Source organism: Myotis yumanensis, unplaced genomic scaffold (genome assembly GCF_028538775.1).
Source record: "Myotis yumanensis isolate MYYU_CA2020_CCGP unplaced genomic scaffold, mMyoYum1.0.hap1 SCAF_13, whole genome shotgun sequence".
Taxonomy (NCBI): domain Eukaryota; kingdom Metazoa; phylum Chordata; class Mammalia; order Chiroptera; family Vespertilionidae; genus Myotis; species Myotis yumanensis.
In genome coordinates this window covers 53,537,967-53,555,327 of record NW_027223764.1, presented here as the reverse complement: position 1 = coordinate 53,555,327, position 17,361 = coordinate 53,537,967, and the positions used below count along the sequence as shown (strand labels likewise).

Below are 17,361 nucleotides of genomic sequence, written 5' to 3'. Positions count from 1 at the left end.
TGGTTTCTTTCAGATGATGATAAATACCAGAAAGGCAGTGGAGCCTAGTCCTTCAGAAATGGCTCAAAAGCAAGAAAGCCTGAGAGTCTCCTCTTATGCACAGAGGAGGTAATGAAAGTCTGTGTCTCATGTTGCTGGGGAAATTGCATTAACATGTGAACTATTTATGTGTCCATCACATCCTAAGGATTCAATAAGTGAAAATTACCCTTTGTTTTCTCTGGTCCTTTCTTGGGCTGCACCTCATCTGGGAGAAAATGACAAGAGGAGGAAATTTCGACTAAAGCCACCCACTCCCCTAGGAGAGAAGGGGCCCGTGAATGGGTCTCTGGAGCACACAGGAAGCCGGGACAGAGACTCCCCCATCCTATGGCAACCTTTCCCACGCCCCCCTCCAGAGCGGGGAAGAGCTCGTTTCCCTTGGGAATTAGCAGCCCACCTGCAGGGATCCACAGGCAGCCTGGGGGGGATAACACCGATCCATCCTGCATCGCCCTCCCTCCGTCCACAGTCCTGACTCCTCCCATCGAGGATTAGCCCAAGGCTCCCAGACATCCTCCCTGCGCCCCTTGCCCAGCCCGGGACAGGTAGAATCAGCCTAGACCACCAGGCGCTAGCCTGTTATTGGACAAGGCTCACAGACGCTGAGCACCCAGCCTCTCCCACACACGCACACTGGGGTTGCAGGTCGCGGGGCCCTTACCCAATATGGGTGCTTATAGAACTTGGGTCTGTGGAATTTGTTCAGGCAAAACTTAAATGGAGCCGTTCTTGGCAGGCTGCAAGCAGAGCAAACTGTGTTCCCGTGTGCGTGCGTGTGTATGTGTGTGTGTGTGTGTGTGTGTGCGTGTCCTCTGGACCAACACGGGAAGAGGAATGTGGAATGCTCTTCTTCCCTGTGCGCTCGGCATCGTGAGTCAAAATGACTTAGGTTCCCAGGATACGCTGGGGTTTCCTTGTTGCTGAAAGGATTTCAAACAGTTTGTCACGGCGTGAGACGATGGGGACGCAACTTTCTCCCAACAAGCAGTTGTCAGGCACTCAGAGGGGCGCCTGCCAAGATCGTTTGCATGCTGTGGCCCCACAAAGGGTCACAGACTTTGCGTTCTTAGGCAGAGCTCATGTTTACTTTCTCACATGCAATCCACTCACACCAGTATCCTCTATGTCCCAGGAGGGAAGGGACTTGCACCCACTCCCTGGGGAAGGCTCTGTGGTGGCTCGCCCGCCTGCGCCCTCCTCTGGGGATCGCATTTTCTCGCTCTGCTCCTCTAGCACCTGAGTTCCCCTCCCCTGCAGCTCCTGGTCCCTCCGGAGTCCCAGCTCAGCAGAGGGCAGTGGTACTCCTTGCAGTGGCCACATTGCCTCCTCTTTTGCCTGCGTTCGAGTCCGAGAGCTGAAAAAGCATGAAGGCCAGTGTCCCCGCAAGTCGCTCACATTCCAGTACACTGTGCCCTCTACTAGGAAAGATGTTTGCGTGGCTGGCTCTTCTACTGTTCACAGTTGAGTCACCTCAGGCCTGACCACATCACCCGCTGATGCTCATGCACCCACCAACTCTTCTTTTCCGGGTGTGCATCCCATCCCGCTCAGAGCTGGAGCTTGGAGAATCTGTCTGCGGATAAACGGGCTTGGTGCAGCCGCCCACTCCGGTGGCTCCGCTCACACGGCATCACTCAGCTTGGACAGTGGCTGCACTTTCAGCCAGGCGTCCTGCGTCCCAGTCAGGGTCTTGGAGCTCCTGCTGCAGCTCTGGACTAACCTTAGAAACCACCCCTTACACGTTCTGCTTGAAGGGCTCTAAGCAGGTCTAAGAACACCATTTCCAGACCTCAGGGCCTGGGGATGCCCACTGACCTCCTGACCGCAGCCCACAAGTCAGGGACCCAAAGTCTATCCATATCCAGAGCTGGCACCACTGAGAAATGGAGGATTTGGAGCAGGACACCATCAGAGAGCTGGCTTGAAGCAACATCAAAAGGGGCCCCATCAATCCAGACCTAGACTGGGAGCCACTGCCAGACAGGGCCAGGGCACACCTCTACTGCCCCAGGGTCTCCACTGAACGGACCTTACACCCTTGGCTGTGGAGGTTGGCAAGAGCAGCGAGGCTGCAGCTGCTGAGGTGGGAGAGGGCCCCAGTCCATGCAAGCAGGGACCTTTCAAGTGAGGGGTTCCAGGGGTGGACTTTTGAATATTGTTAGATAGGACAAGGTTCTAGAGGTCTGGGTGCTTCTTACTAAACTCTATTCTCGCTAAATGCTAAATACTTTGCAGAAGTAGCTGTAAACAGGAAGCGCTTGAGAGGAACTCAACTGGTTAAGTGTAGCCAACTGCAAAGAAATCAACATGTAATTGATCAAATGGTATATATAAGCAGTGGCTAAGGCTCCCTTCAGAGGGAGAGTTTTGTATGTGAGTCCCTGGTGTCCTTTACTTGCTACAAGTAACTAAAACTACCGCAGGGTGGTCACATGTCATTCTTGAGTAGAGTACCACGAGTACTGAACCCTCCTTGTGCTTGGTAACAGTAAGGGAGCTAGATTTCTACGGATGGTTTTTGGTCCTAAATGCACTATGTAGGCTTTGTGGGTCTTGGGAAATTACCTAAGTGAGGGGAAGGGTCCATGGGTTGGTGTGAACATTATAGAGGGTTTTACTAGAGTGGGGCAGTGAAGGAATGGCTGCATTTCCTGGGCTGTGTGAGCAACAGAGAGCGTTCCCTGAGTGAGGCGGGGCTTAGTGGAGGGAGAGCCACGGGATCATTCTAGGTTAAAGTATGTCATGGGTACCTGGCTCATTGGGACTCCTAGGGTCTCTAGGCAAGGTGTGGAAATTGTAAGGCCTTTGGTATTGAGGTGTCTCAAATGGGGCATGGATGAGGCAGGGGGGCAGGAAATCAAGTATCAGGAGGTTCTCAAAATGGGAGACATGTTGGGTGTAGGCCTTAGGCTAGACATGTGGTCCCAGGAAGCATGAGCAACCACCCTGCTGAGGGCCTGGCTCTTCCTGAGCAAAATGTCAGAGCTCCTGTCTGGCTTGCCCAGCCCACAGAAGGTCACGAGGCCAGGGGAGGAGTGAGACCAGTTTAATTTGGAAATAAGCTTTGAGTAGCCTCCTGATCAGAAACAGCCTAAGGCCCCCCAAGTGGGGAGGGAACAGCATGGGATCTGGCCCTCGTGGTCCCACGAAGCTGGTCCTGCGCTCAGCAGGTACTGGCAGAGCCTGTGGAGAGAATGGGAGTCAGGTCCTCACAACATGGTCACTACACAGACACCCCCCTCAGCCCTGGGCAACCCCAAGGCTGGGCTGGCTCGGGACAGTCCCGCCTGACACATAGCCTATCATTTCTTAACTCTCAAATGCTATGGTCACCCTGACTGATGCCCGGAAGCCCCTCGAAGAAGCCCGTCTCACCTGGAGTGATGAATGGAACAGCTTTCTCAGATAAGGGGCTACGGAAGGAACATCAGATTAGCATATTTGACCTTCTGTCCTCCACCAAGACGCCTGGTGCCCCTCCCGAGAGGATCCCCAACTGCCCCCTTGCTATTCTTCCACCGTCATTTTAAACAATAGCAGAGCTCAGAGCTTTCTGATGTGGGGCCCCTTCAGGGTGGATTATCTGTGACTAATCCCACTGCAAGCCCAGGGAGCAGCCACCAAGCAGTCCTCTTTCTCCAAGTTATAGGACTTTTCCCCACAATAGTCTGCTCAGCTTGAGGTGCACACAATAGGGGCCTTATGCTCACCTGTGCTTGCGATTGTGCTTGCATTTGCACTTGCCACCTGTGAGAGGAAGAGACATCAATGCAAAGGGCCTGGAGATCCTGGGCCACCCCTCTTCTCACATGCCCTCCCTCCGCCCCATCCCGCCAGCCCCACAGCTCACTCAGGGCGAACAAGATTCCAGCGATGCACAGGAGCGCAGCGCAGATCATCCCGCCCAGCTGCAGGGCCTCCCAGTCTAGGAGAGGAGAGAGAGCTGGGGCCAGCCTGCTCCACCCCAGCACTTGGGCAAGGTATTTGTGAGCACAGAAAAAAAAAGGGGGGGGGGTGTTCAAGGGATGATCAAGGAAGGCTTTTCTGAATGGTGGCATTTGATCTGAATGAGGAGGGAGCTCAAGGGCATTTGGGGGCATTGGAGGACAGTGCAGACCCACTGGGGGGGCTGGAGGACAGCAGGGAACTGGGTGCTGAGAAAGGCAAGTGAGAGTGAGGGGAAGGAAGAAGGTTGGTGTGAGATACCTGGCCACCCAGCAGCCCATTGCCTGCAGCTACTTCCCCAGAATCTTTTTCCTAAACATGATGGGTGCCTTCCTTCCATGCTGGAAGGAGGTTCTTTTAAAGGCCAGCCTGCATGTTGGCCTTTGTTCTTGTAACTGACCACACTGGCGCTTTAATCTCCAGCCCCAGCCCCTGCCGCCCCTCCTTCCTCACCCCCTCAAGCCCCGCTCTGTCTGCATTGGGCTCCACATCACCCCTCACCAACCTCTAGCAGAGGTTCAGGATAGGCAAGGGAAGGGGTGGCGGGAGGGATATCAGCTCTTACCATAAGAGAAGGAACTGTCTTTATCTGTAGGAAAGAAAAAATAAGTAAGGACCAAAAGTTGGAGGCAGGATGTGGGATCTTAGAGGGAAAATGTGGGACAGCAAGAGCAGTTGGGGGCCTCACTCACCAATCAGGTCGTTGGCTTCCATGGCAGGCAGGCCTGGGTGGGAGAAGCAGAGGATTTGGTGATCATTCATGACACTGGTCTCAACATGAATCAGCAGGCAGACCTCAGCCCAAAGGGCAAGGATAACAGCTCATTAGGAGGCACCCTGGGGCTGGTTGCCTCCTTCACACTCCAGCCCCAGACAGTGCTGCTGAGGTTGTCCCCCATCCCTTAGCCTTTGGCCCCTCACTCACAGCCCTTGCTGCTATTTCTCAGGCTTCCTGCTATTTTTTCTTGCACTCCAATGGGATGGCGTGTTTGTATCTCTACTCTCTCCAGGGAAGCTTCCAACACAGACCCTAGCTGACCCTCTTCTTCCTAAAGAAATGGCGACGCTATTCTCTTCATGCCAAGAGATGGTTACAGGCTTCCCCCAGTTCAATGACCCAGAATAAATTGTGCAATTTCCACTTCTTCCCTGTACTATTATTTCCTGTACTATCTCTTCCCTTTAAATCAACAGTGTACATGAGAGCACATTTATTCGAGCCCTAGCTGATTTGGCTCAGTGCATAAGGCATTGGCCTGTGGACTGAAGGGTCCCGGCTTCGATTCCGGTCAAGGGCACATGCCCGGGTTGCGGGCTCGATCCCCAGTGTGGGGCGTGCAGGAGGCAGCCCATCAATGATTCTCTCTCATCACTGATGTTTCTATCTCTTTCTCCCTCTCTTTCTCTCTGAAATCAATAAAAATATATTAACAACAACAACAACACATTTGACATCAGGCCCCCCTTGAGAGATGCTGCCCTGGTCTTCACTGCCTTAGTGGGAATGTGAGTGGCAGAGGGTCACCTCTGGAGGACTCACCTGCCAGCACAAGGAGAAGGCCCCAGGTCACTCCCTCCATGTCACAGCTGCAGGGCAGGGCTGTAGGGGGAGGTCAGGCTGGAGTCAGGTGGGAAAGCAGGGCCCCAACCCCAAAGGTGCATTTGCTTGTTGGGCCATCTTGGGCAGGTTACTAACTCCTGTTTCCTCATTAGAGATAATAGTGTGTTGTGGAGTTATACGGATTGATTAATACTAGTTAAGTGCTTAAAGCAGTGCCTTTGCATAGTGAGTGCCTATAAGGCTTTGTTAAAATCTATGTCAGGCCCTAGCCCGTTTGGCTCAATGGATAGAGCCTCGGCCTGCAGACCGAAGGGTCCTGGGTGCGATCCCAGTCAAGGGCACATACCTTAGTTGCAGGCTCCTCCCCAGCTTGGACGGCAGGAAGGCAACCAATCGATGTGTTTCTCTCACAATGATATTTCTCTGTGTCTTTCCCTCTCTCTTCCACTCTCTCTAAAAACCAATGGAAAAATATCCTCGGGTGAGGATCAAAAAAAATAAAAAATATATGTCAGATGCCTGACCCAAGGTCAGCTGAACAGGGCTACTGTTCTAACTCAGGTCCCGTCCCCCACCCCCCACCCCTTTTTTTTTAATTAAAAAAATGTTAAATTGCAGTTTACATTCAATAGTATTTTGTATTAGTTTCAGGTGTACCAATGCGGGCTATGATGCCAGCTCTCCTAACCGCACACAAAGGACGCACCCAAGTCTGAGCTGGGCAGAGGAGCCAGCGGCTTACCAGGGAAGTGGGAGGACTGTGAGGGGCAGACAGAGCCTCCCATCCCACCCCAGCCCGGCAGGGACCCTGCTCCAGGCTGCCCCAAATTCCACTCAGAGTACAAGCTGCTATTGGCAGGAAACTGCTTGGTGGGTGGGACATCCATGTTGCCTTAGGGTGCCAGAACTGGTCCCTGGGTGGCCCTACCCTGGAGATAAGGCCCTTCCCAACTTTCTGCAGATTGTTAGCTGCAGGGAGGGATGGTCAGTGTTCCGTATTGAAGCCATTGTTACTATTTGCTGGGCTCAGCTGGAGGGAAGTCTAATCCACTCTCAGCCACTTGACAGGGAGTTACTTATCTCTCTGTGCTTCTTTGTCCTTAAAATGAGGGTATCTAGAATATCAGCCTCGCCTCATAAGGTTATGACTGAATTAAGTAAGTTAATTTGTCAAGTCTAAGAACAGTGCTAGCACACAGTAAAAGGTGTTACAATAATAAATACATAAATACCTAGGTCCTACTGCCATGAAGGGTTGGCCTTTAGCGTGCTGCCTCTGAAGGCAGAGGTGTGTCCTCTGAGCACTCTCTGAAGCCAGCCCTCCTTTACACTAGCCTGCCTCTCTCCTCCTCTCCCGCCCGGGAATTCCTGGATCATGAGGGTTGTGACTCCATTTTACACATTCTTTAGCCGAAAGCTGGCTCCTGTTTCCTCCAGCCCCCAACCCGCCATCCATCCGACAGTGGTCACAGAATAGACACCTCCAGTTCTCAAACCCCCAAACACGACCCCTGTTACCGAGAACATCCAGGTACCTCCACCCCTTCCTCAGGCTGGTCCTCTGGGCCATCCCTCCACCCCCACCCCTTCACCTAGGCGCCTGAAGTCCTAGCAGTCGCCTACTCACCTGAGAGCCAGTTCTCCTGAGCTCACCTGAGGGCAGGGTGCGCAGAACAGGTCTGAGGAGGCCGCTGGGGCTGTGTTCAGCTTAGTGGGTTCCAGCTCTTTAAACCCAGCAGCCTCGCCTAGGGCAACAATACCTTCCAACAGGAGGGAACTGGTCAGACTCTGTAAGATTCCTACAGCTCTCTCTCCCCCCGGGTTTGCTTTTAAGGAGATGGCTGGCCCTGCCACACCCAGTGCAGAGCAGAGCTCCTGGGGGCTCCAGGGCAGCTCAGACACTGAGGTGGTGGTCGGGGTGAGGAATGAGCAGAACCTCTGACCCTTCCCTTGAGGAGAAGGGGACTTTTAAAATATATATATATATATATATATCCTATATAATAAAAACCTAAATGTAAATTATCCCTTCGACCAGGAGTTCAACCACGGGGCTGGGCCAGCCAGCCAACCGCCCGCTGCCCCTTACCCTGGCCAGCCCCACCCTGGCCAGCAGGGGCAGCAGGCAGCCAGGGGAAGGGAGGCCCCGGCCAGCAGCCATTAGAGACCCTACCAGTGCACGAATTTCATGCACTGGGCCTCTTGTAATATTATATATATTATATTATATTATATTATATTATATTATATTATATTATATTATTATATTTTTATTGATTTCAGAGAAGGGAGAGGGAGAGAGAGAGCTAGAAACATCAATGATAAGAGAGAGTCAATGATCGGCTGCCTCCTGCATGCCCCACACTGGGGATTGAGCCCACAATCTGGGCCTGTGCCCCAACTGGGAATCAACTGTGGCCTCCTGGTTCATAGCTCGATGGTCAACCACCAAGCTACATTGGCCAGGCATGGCTAGCATTTTTAAAAATATATATTTTATTGATTTTTTAAAGAGAGGAAGAGAGAGGGATAGAGAGTTAGAAACATCGATGAGAGAGAAACATTGATCAGCTGCCTCCCACACACCTACTGGGGATGTGCCTGCAACCAAAGTACATGCCCTTGACTGGAATCGAACCTGGGACCTTTCAGTCCACAGGCCAACGCTCTATCCACTGAGCCAAATTGGTCAGGGCATGGCTAGCATTTTAAAAAACATATATTTTTATTTATTTGAGAGAAAGAGAGGGGAAGGGAGAGATAGAGACATCAATGAACAGAGAATTCATTGATCGGCTGCCTCCTCCATGCCCCACACTGGGGATCGGGCCTGAAACCCGGGCATGTGCCCTGACTGGGAGTCAACTGTGACCCCCTGGTTCATAGGTCGATGCTCAACCACTGGGCCATGCCTGCTGGGCATGGCTAGCATTTTTAAGGACTGTTGCAACCACAATGCTCCTGGTAAAATAGGCCACCATGTTAACATTGGGACAGCCACTAGAGGTCCTGACCCCACACTAGATTCAAGGGGTCTTAGAAATTAAAGGCCATATGACTTACGGGGGACACCTCACTAGATACCAGGCTTTACTTCTAGACTCCCCCGAGGTGACTCTCAAAGTATGTCAAACTCTTATTCCTCCTGCCTGTGGAGGAAAAGGAGAAAATTTTGCACTCTTGCGTAAGAACAGTAGAACAAGTTTATTCAAACAGGGCTGACCTCAAATACAAGCTATTAGATAATCCAGATAAAGTATGGTTTACTAATGACAATAAGTTTAGAAAGAAAGACATTAAGAAAACTAGATATACTGAAGCTTGGCATTGCCTCCTATTGCCTTTGACCGAAGGCTGCTTCATTGCCTTGACCAGAGTCCTACAGCTGAGAAAGGGACACAAGTCCATATTTACCGACTCCAGGTATGCCTTCCTCCCCAATATGGCAACATAAAAACAACGGAGACTCTTAACAGCAAAGAACTCCCCTATTCAGCACCTCCAGGAAATACTCACTCTCCTACAAACAGTAGTAAAACCTGCAGAGGTAGCTGTACTTCACTACAAAGGACATCAAAGGGAAAACACAAATATTACAGAAAACAACCTAGCTGATACTACAGCAAAGAGGGCTGCTTTACCACCAGCCCCCCTTCAGGCTGGACTATTCCCACAGAATTCTGTCCGCCGACAGAGGCCACAATACACAAAAAAGAAAAACAAAACAATCGTGAGTAACAGAGCATGATTAATATTTCTAATAACTACAGCTAGTCCCCAATATTCTATTTTTGCCCCTAACAATTGTTTTATTCTGATTAAAGATAGCACATTCTAACCTGGCTCTGGAGTTGTACGCCCCCCGGGACCTGGGAGTCAATGTTGGAATGCAGTCCACCATAGTTCAAGAATTGCCCAAACCTGTAATACCCATCTTGCATACCCATTCCTATTCTTTTTGCCTACGTCCCCATGTAATCTTTGTCCTACCCAAGATAAGCAGCTGGCTTATGATGGGGTGCAGAGCAGATTTTCATGAATGACCTGCTACTCTCCCATACTGCTGTCTCTGCTTAATTGGCTCAAGCAGTGACCGGCTGCACAGAGAGTTACTATGATTGTCCGGTTTCACAATCAAAGTTAACAAAGCATGATTAATATTTCTTATAACTATGGCTAGTCCCCAGTATTCTATTTCTGCCCATAACAAGTTGACATGGAGTCAGGACTGGCCTTGAAGTTCCATTTGCTCAATGGTCCCATTGCTTTTCCTTGGACTGGGTGTTCATGGAGGGGGAGAGCTGGGGCTGATGCACCCCTCAGGATCATCCACCCTCTGACCAGGCCCCACTTTATCTAGGGAGACTGACAGCTGGAATTCAGAAACCATCCAGCCCAGCCCGGGTTTCTTCCCTACCTTCTGGGGGGTGGGCGGAGGAGGCCGCCAGCACCAGGATAAGGAGTGGGCCACCTTCCTCTGTGGGCCCCCAGGCCTGATTCATGTGCTGCTGGCCAACTCTCCTCTTGCCTCTCATTCCACTGCATACCTTTAGGCCAGGGGTGGGCAACCTTTTTGTGAGTGCGTGCCAAAATCGGCAAAATCTCTTACTCAAAATTCTTCTGCGCCCTAACCAGTTTGGCTCAGTGGATAGAGCGTCGGCCTGCGGACTGAAGAGTCCCAGGTTCGATTCCAGTCAAGGGCATGTACCTTGGTTGTGGGCACATCCCCAGTAGAGGATGTTTCTCTCTCATCAATGTTTCCAACTCTCTATCACTCTTCCTTCCTCTCTGTAAAAAGTCAATAAAATATATATTTAAAAAAAAAATTCTTCTGCGTGCCAACCCTAATTTTTTGAGAACATGTTACGCCTACTTGATATCTCTTAAGGTGTACGTATGTGAAGAACCTTGAAGAAATAATAAAATTCATTCGAGCGACAAAAACACAGTATATGATGGTGAAAAATACATTTATTTTTATTATTTTTTTAAAGATTTTATTTATTTTTAAAAAAATATATTTTATTGAATTTTTACAGAGAAGAAGGGAGAGGGATAGAGAGTTAGAAACATCGATGAGAGAGATCCATCAGCTGCCTCCTGCACAGCCCCCAGTAGGGATGTGCCCGCAACCAGGGTACATGCCCTTGACCGGAATCGAACCTGGGACCCTTGAGTCCGCAGGCCGACACTCTATCCACTGAGCCAAACCGGTTCGGCAATACATTTACTTTTTAATGTATACATGTACACTGATAGTCCAACAGAAAACTTTATGACTCCGTTTGATATTATCAGTGGGACTTTTGCTGCTGCATCACTGATGACAGATATTTTTACATCAGGTTTATATTTTGTGACCTTCAGAGATATGCACGAGCTACTACTTTCATCCGTCAGGCTACTCCTATTATGAGACTTAACAAAATTCATCACTAAGAACAAAGATTCACAAGCGTATGTGGATGAAATCATGGAGAGTAACACTGTTGCAAAGTTCTTTAAACAGAAAAAATTTTCTGGAATGGCATTTCAAGTCCTCAATAGTTCGTTTTCGACACTGGAAATTGCTCTTCCCCTCTCTCGTCAATCCATGTCTATGGTCTTTAAGATAACTTGTTATGTAAAATTATGTATTTATCTAAGATGCACCTAACACTGAATTTACCTGAAAAATAAAGAAGTCGATATTAAGAAAAACATTGTAAATGGAAGATTATAAGAGAGGGTTTCACGTGCCAGCAAAAGTTACTGGCGTGCCATGGGGTTGCCCACCCCTGCTTTAGGCTGTGCCATTGGCTTTACAGGACCCCAGGCCTCTCTATTCTGGAACCCCCTTTCCCCAATTTCTCTCTGTTCACTGCTTTTCCCACTGCATGGTGACCAACCGAAGGCAGGGAAGTTGCCTCCCTTATTCCCAATGCCCAGCTATGACACCAATAAATAGACTTTGACTGGATTGGAGGAGGTAATCCTTTGGCTGCTGGTTGACCCTCAAGCTGGACCATGGCAATCAAAGTTTCCTCACTTCACCCCATGTTCTTGAAATGTATGCTCTGCCTTCCAACCCCACATGGGGACTGTTCCAAGGACACTGCCTTGTGTGTTTTGTACTGAGCTCAGCCTATCAACAACCAGTCCTTGAGGTTCTTGTTATAATTGCAAGATGCCCTTCAGCTATAACCAGCAAGAAACTTTGAAAAAAAAAAAAAGCTTTATTACTCCTAGAACCTGGAAATTACACAGCACACCTGGGACCACTCAATGAGGTTGGTGAAACAGGAATTTTAGGAGTAAAATAGGACAGGTTTAGGAAATTTTAGAAATTAAGGGGACCATGGAGGAAGCACAGGTGTGCAGAGCAGCAGAAGGTATATTTCCATAGAATAGGAGAGCTGAAAAGCTGCAACAGGTATATTTCCATAGAACGAGGGAGCTGGGAACAGCAAAAGGTCTATATTTACAAAATAAAGAGAAGGAAGCCCTTCATCCAGAAGGAGAAGAAGAAAGATCAAAGGGAATAGGAAAACAATGAGGAAGGAGAGGGAGAACCTCTCATGTCCCATGTGAGGTGTGACCTTTGAGCACAGGAGTTACTATAGTAACCACTCTAGGGGAATAGTGACCAATCAGAGGGGCTATCAAGGCACCAGGATCTGCAGCCTTTATAAGCCATAGGGAAAAGGAACTCAGTGGGACCCTTTCCCCCTCCCTACTTGGGGGTCCATTCTGTGGGACTCTTTCCCACTCCCCATGTGGGACTCTGTACTTGTTCTTCAATAAATCTCCACCTTTACTATACCACTTTCTGTCCATGGATTCATTCTTCAATTCCAGTGGACAAAGAATCCGGGTTCCAGTCCAAAAATTCCCTTTCATTGGAAAGAGAGAGAAAGAGAGAGAGAAAGAGCCTGGGTTCTGAGGTATTAGGGTTGAGGGTGGGAGCCTAGGGTTTCCTGGGCTCACACTTTTTTGGTGGATTCAAAACATTAAAGCTGGAATTTAAAGTCCGAGAAGAGAAAGAAAAACAAATAGTCCTAATGACCAGTTATTGAAATCAAATTTCTTAGAGCAAAGAAGTCTCACTGGAGGGAGGCGACCTGGTTCTTTAGCTCTTTATCTATATGACTAGCCATGTGTTTCTTTGAGATAGCCTTCTTTGAAATGGATATTTCATACCTGGGCAATCAAAGCTTAAGTCAGAGACTTGCATTACAAAAATAAATACAATAACTGCCAGGGCTAACACTAAACCTTGAGAGAGAAAGGTGTTGTTGAGAACAGTTTTTGATGGGACTGTACCACTGCGCCCAGTTAAGGGCTCTATATAAACGTTTAAGATTCTGGCCGGCAGATGCAGATATTTACTCCCCTTGTGCTTGACCAAGACAATAAGTTCCCTTGCTTGTTAAACCTCCACCCATCTATCTGAAGTGGTCTGCCTCTTTCTTCGGTCCTTTCCTCTCCTCCATGTAGGCAGCCAGTTTTCCAACCAATGATTGTTGAGTCAGTGAGGACAAGAAGCCATCAGACGCTCCTAGTATTGGGGGCAGGGGACAGACAAGGCCCCAACGGCAGGGCAGGGGGAATTCAGGTGAGTAGGAAGGGGGGGGCGGGGGGGGCGGGCGGGCACTTCTCGTGTGAATATGTTGCATTTCCTCATGAAAATTTTTCATGGAGCTCAGTTTTCAAGATTCTGCACAGAGTTTGACCAGAGGTTCTGAGGTCAGAAAGAGCTGGATTTGCAGCCCAGCTCTACCACTCGCTTTCTGGGGGATCTCAAGAAACGTCATCATTCTGGGTTTCATTTAATTCCCTCTCCCATAAAATGGAGTAATGGCAGGTTTTACCTGGGAGGTTTGGGGTGGAAGTGCTGCAGGGGCTCGGGGCCACCCCATCAGCCCTCAATGCGGATTTGCGGGGTGAATGCCTCTCAGGCCTGGTGTGTGGAAAGTTGTTCACCTCAAGATTCAGAAGAAACATTAATAGCCACATACTTTGGAGTCAAATGCAGGCTCTGTTAGTTGCTTGCTATGTGCACTTGAGCAACTGACTGAACCTGTTTACTTATCTGTAAAGGGCCTGCTTTGAATGTTTATGGTATGATGACATCTGATTAGGCTGCTCAGTTCGCAGGAGCTGTTAACTGGAGTTGGGAATCGCCCTGATGTACACACAGAGGGATCTGCAGCATGAGAAAAGGGGGATCATCATTAGAGAGATCCCCATGGGAAAACGGCATTCCAGAGAAAAGAAAGGTCTTGCACAAGGTCACGCTCTGGACACTCAACCAGTTTCTAGTCTCCCCTGCTGAGTTCTTCTGCCCTGTCAGGCTACAGTGGGAAATGAGCAGCAAGAAAGCAGGCATTTGTAGGAAGGGGACACTTTAAGTCCCAAGTGCCAACTTTGCTTTGGAAGGTCTCCATGAAATATGAAAAGGACTCAGATCCACTGCTCCAGAGGGTCTAGTGCTTTTGCCCTACAGCTTCTGACCTCTTCTGACCAGCTACTATCCCTATTACCACCAGGGATTATCACCTTCAACAAGTAGAAAGGAAAAGTCACCTGAGCTAGGTGATACTGACCCTGGTCCAAGGTAGGGGACAGGTTGGGTCTGGGGCAGAATCAGGAAGAGGAAGAGGATCCTAGCTACCTGTGAGTAATGTCTGCAAGCACCATGGTAAGTCATCACCTCATCTCTTCTTGCCCAAGTTGGCTGTAGGTGTAGGTGTACCATGGCCGAGTCCTGCATCTGACCCCTTCGAGAGGCCCCATAGGCTGTCTATACACTCCGTGATGGGTAGCAATGGGAGTGGTGTCAAGTCAGTTTCTAGGTTAATGAATTGTTTTCTTAGATATTAAACCCAGTACTTGTAAATGGTCACAAAACTTGGTATAGAAAACATTAGAAGCTTTACATATTAAGATGTATTTACTATACTGTCCTTTTATTCCTTAGGAGTGTTTAGAATGAACAACTACTCTCTCAAGATGTGATTCCTGAGGGCTGGACTGGCAGTGAAGGATGTTTTCAGGAAGTCACATTCAAGGAGCGTTGCCCACTGGCTCTGCTTCTTGGATATGCATTTCTTTCTTTTTTTGTTGTTAATCCTTATCCAATGATATTTTTTCCATTGATATTTATTTATTTATTAAATATAGTTTTATCGATTTCAGAGAGGAAGGGAGAGGGAAAGAGAGATAGAAACATCAATGGTGAGAGAGAACCATTGATCGGCTGCTCTCTGCACACCTCACACTGGGGATCGAGCCTGCCAGCTGGGCATGTACCCTGACTGGGAATTGAACCGTGACCTCTTGGTTCAACCATTGGGCCACGCTGGCTGGGCTTTTTCTATTGATTTTAGAGAAGAGTGGAACAGAGGGAGGGGGAGAGAGAGAGAAACATCCATGTGAGAGAGACACATCAATTGGTTGCTTCCTGCACACACCCTGGAGGGCCTGGGATGGAACCTGCAACCCAGGTATGTGCTCTTGACTGGGAATTGAACCTGCGACCCTTCGGTGCTCGGGCAGACACTCTAACCACTGGGTCACAGTGGCCAGGGCTTGGATATACATTTCTCATCCGAATCCCTGGAGCCATCCATTTGGGTCTGATTTTTTATCTACTACATTAGAGGCCCGGTGCATGAAATTTGTACACTTGTGGGGGGGGGGGGTGTCCCTCAGCCTGGATTGCAAGAGGGCACTAAGACCTCAGATGATGAAAGGCTGGGAGGAGTGGGTGATGGAGAGCCAGCCTCAGTTGAGTGGGTGCAGATGAAAGTCTGGAGGTATCAAAAGCTAAGAGGAAACTGCTAGATCCAACTCTGAGCTCTTTTTTCCCTTCTGGACTCAGCACTGCAAAGCATACAAAGGACCTTGTGTGGAAAGAGAGAAGTCTGTTGCCAAGAGTGGGCTGAAAATCTGCACTCACACCTAGGACTCCCTCCTCCGATCAAATCATTGCCACAGCTCCCACACTCCCAAACTGTGCTTTCTCCCTTCTCCAAGCACTGCCTATTGTCCTGTGAGAAAGATATGTCCTAAAAGCCATTGATTTCCCTTAGGAAAGGTAATGAAATAGGACATTCTAACATTGCCAAAGGTAAAATGAAAGGGAAGTGGCTTATATCTTGTCTGGTATATAGAGGTGAGGAGATAGAAGAAGAGGGCTAGGTAGAAGAGGGCTAGGAAGAGAGAGGCGGGACCACAGGGGCTGGGAAGTGGAGCATTGCAGGCATGGGTAGAATACAGCTTGCTGACCACACCTGGTTCCATGAAAAACCACGGAGACTGGCAAAGTGACCTAGAACTAGACCCAGCTAGGCAAAATTGCTAAGGCAACCTAGCTGGATGGGGAAAGAAGGGTGAGTACGGGAGACGTGAACTTTAAAATGTATGGACTGGTGTGGCTCAATGGTTGATCATTGACCTATGAACAGGAGGTCACAGTTTGATTCCTGGTCAGGGCATCTGAGCAGGTTGCAGGCTTGATCCCAGTGTAGGGTGTGCAGGAGGCAGCCAATGGATGATCTCTTCCATTGTTGATGTTTCCATCTTTCTCCCCCTCTCCTTTCCTCTCTGAAATCAATAAAAAAAATTTTTTTTAAAAAGTGTGGATGTTGCAAAGACAGGCAGCTTGCAGATAACCAGTCATAACACAGTGAGGCGTAGAAACCAATCCCAAGGATGTTGCTAAGGCAGAATTATTTGAAAAAACCAATCAGAAGCTAGCAAACATGTATCTTTCCCCTAGGGCCTAGGCAAAAAAGCCATGCCCTCTCCCCTGACCCCTGACACTCCTGTGGCAGGAGATATACTCCCCTGTGCCCACGTGTCTTATGGCCATGTGGGACTCCACACATGGACTAATGGACTTTAGTTAGCTTGGACGATGAACTACACCTCGCTGTAGCATGGCATGGAAGCTCTGGACACTGGCCTGCTTTTGGAACCCCAGCTGCACTTTTTCCAGGACTGACTTCTCTCCATAAACTTTGCTTCTGCTAACCATTTTTAAAATATATTTTATTGATTTTTTACAGAGAGGAAGGGAGAGAGAGATAGAGAGTTAGAAACATCGATGAGAGAGAAACATCGACCAGCTGCCCCCTGCACATGTGCCCGCAACCCAGGTACATGCCCTTGACCGGAATCGAACCCGGGACCTTTCAGTCCGCAGGCCAACGCTCTATCCACTGAGCCAAACTGGTTTCGGCTCTGCTAACCATTTTTGTCTGTGACTTCATTCTTCGATTTTGCGAGACAACGGACTTGGACCCAAACACCCCATTTTGGTTTCCATGGGAGCATAACATGAGTCTTTTTCTATCTTCTAGGGTGGACTGGATGGCAGGCATCAGTGGGAGGCTGAGATTGTCTATTTTGAGGGCTCTAGTGCAGGAGGAAAAATAACCCTTTTTGTTGTGTTTTTAAGTTTTTATTTGTTGATTTGAAAGAGAGGAGAGAGAGAGAGAGAGAGAGAGAGAGAGAGAGAGAGATTTCTTGTTCCATTTATTTATGCATTCATTGGTTGATTCTTGTATGTGCCCTGACCAGGAATCACACCCACAATCTTGGTGTATCAGGAGGCTGCTCTAACCAACTGACCTACCTGGTCAGGGCAAAATATACCCCATTTGTAATAGAATCAGAGGTGAGCAGAGGGAATTTGTTCTCTGAGAACTCTCCCATCTGGACCCACTCCCTGGGCTGCCTCCCTCAGGGGTCTCCTTGCTCTTCTTGCCCTCTTGTTGCCAACCCTTTTGGGGCCAGGGACCCAAATGAAGGCCCTTCTGCGCAGGCTA

The 17,361-nt window shown here is 49.0% G+C and overlaps 1 protein-coding gene across 2 annotated transcripts; it reads right to left on the bottom strand.

Annotated features, from left to right (window-relative positions):
* Positions 1-3,072: 3,072 nt before the first annotated feature.
* Positions 3,073-7,344, bottom strand: FXYD4 (FXYD domain containing ion transport regulator 4). Of its 2 annotated transcripts, none has more exons than XM_070433144.1 (8): positions 7,176-7,344; positions 5,528-5,587; positions 4,680-4,712; positions 4,553-4,576; positions 3,893-3,967; positions 3,753-3,789; positions 3,418-3,455; positions 3,073-3,225 (listed from the first exon to the last, which is right to left on the bottom strand). In XM_070433144.1, exons 2-8 carry the CDS (start codon positions 5,565-5,567, stop codon positions 3,206-3,208), a joined length of 267 nt encoding a protein of 88 aa, XP_070289245.1. In that variant the 5' UTR covers positions 5,568-5,587; positions 7,176-7,344; the 3' UTR covers positions 3,073-3,205. The 2 variants fall into 2 exon arrangements, with proteins under 2 accessions (XP_070289245.1, XP_070289246.1); XM_070433145.1 differs by having other exon boundaries at positions 7,202-7,344.
* Positions 7,345-17,361: the final 10,017 nt, after the last annotated feature.

What these genes read in the sequence shown, in the direction of transcription:
- FXYD4 (XM_070433144.1), bottom strand. Translation starts at nt 5,567, where the DNA reads ATGGAGGGAGTGACCTGGGGCCTTCTCCTTGTGCTGGCAG. An exon ending in CCTTCTCCTTGTGCTGGCAG is followed by an intron (nt 4,713 to 5,527) that starts GTGAGTCCTCCA and finishes TCTCCCACCCAG; the next exon opens with GCCTGCCTGCCATGGAAGCC. An exon ending in TGTTCCATTCATCACTCCAG is followed by an intron (nt 3,226 to 3,417) that starts GTGAGACGGGCT and finishes TTCTCTCCACAG; the next exon opens with GCTCTGCCAGTACCTGCTGA.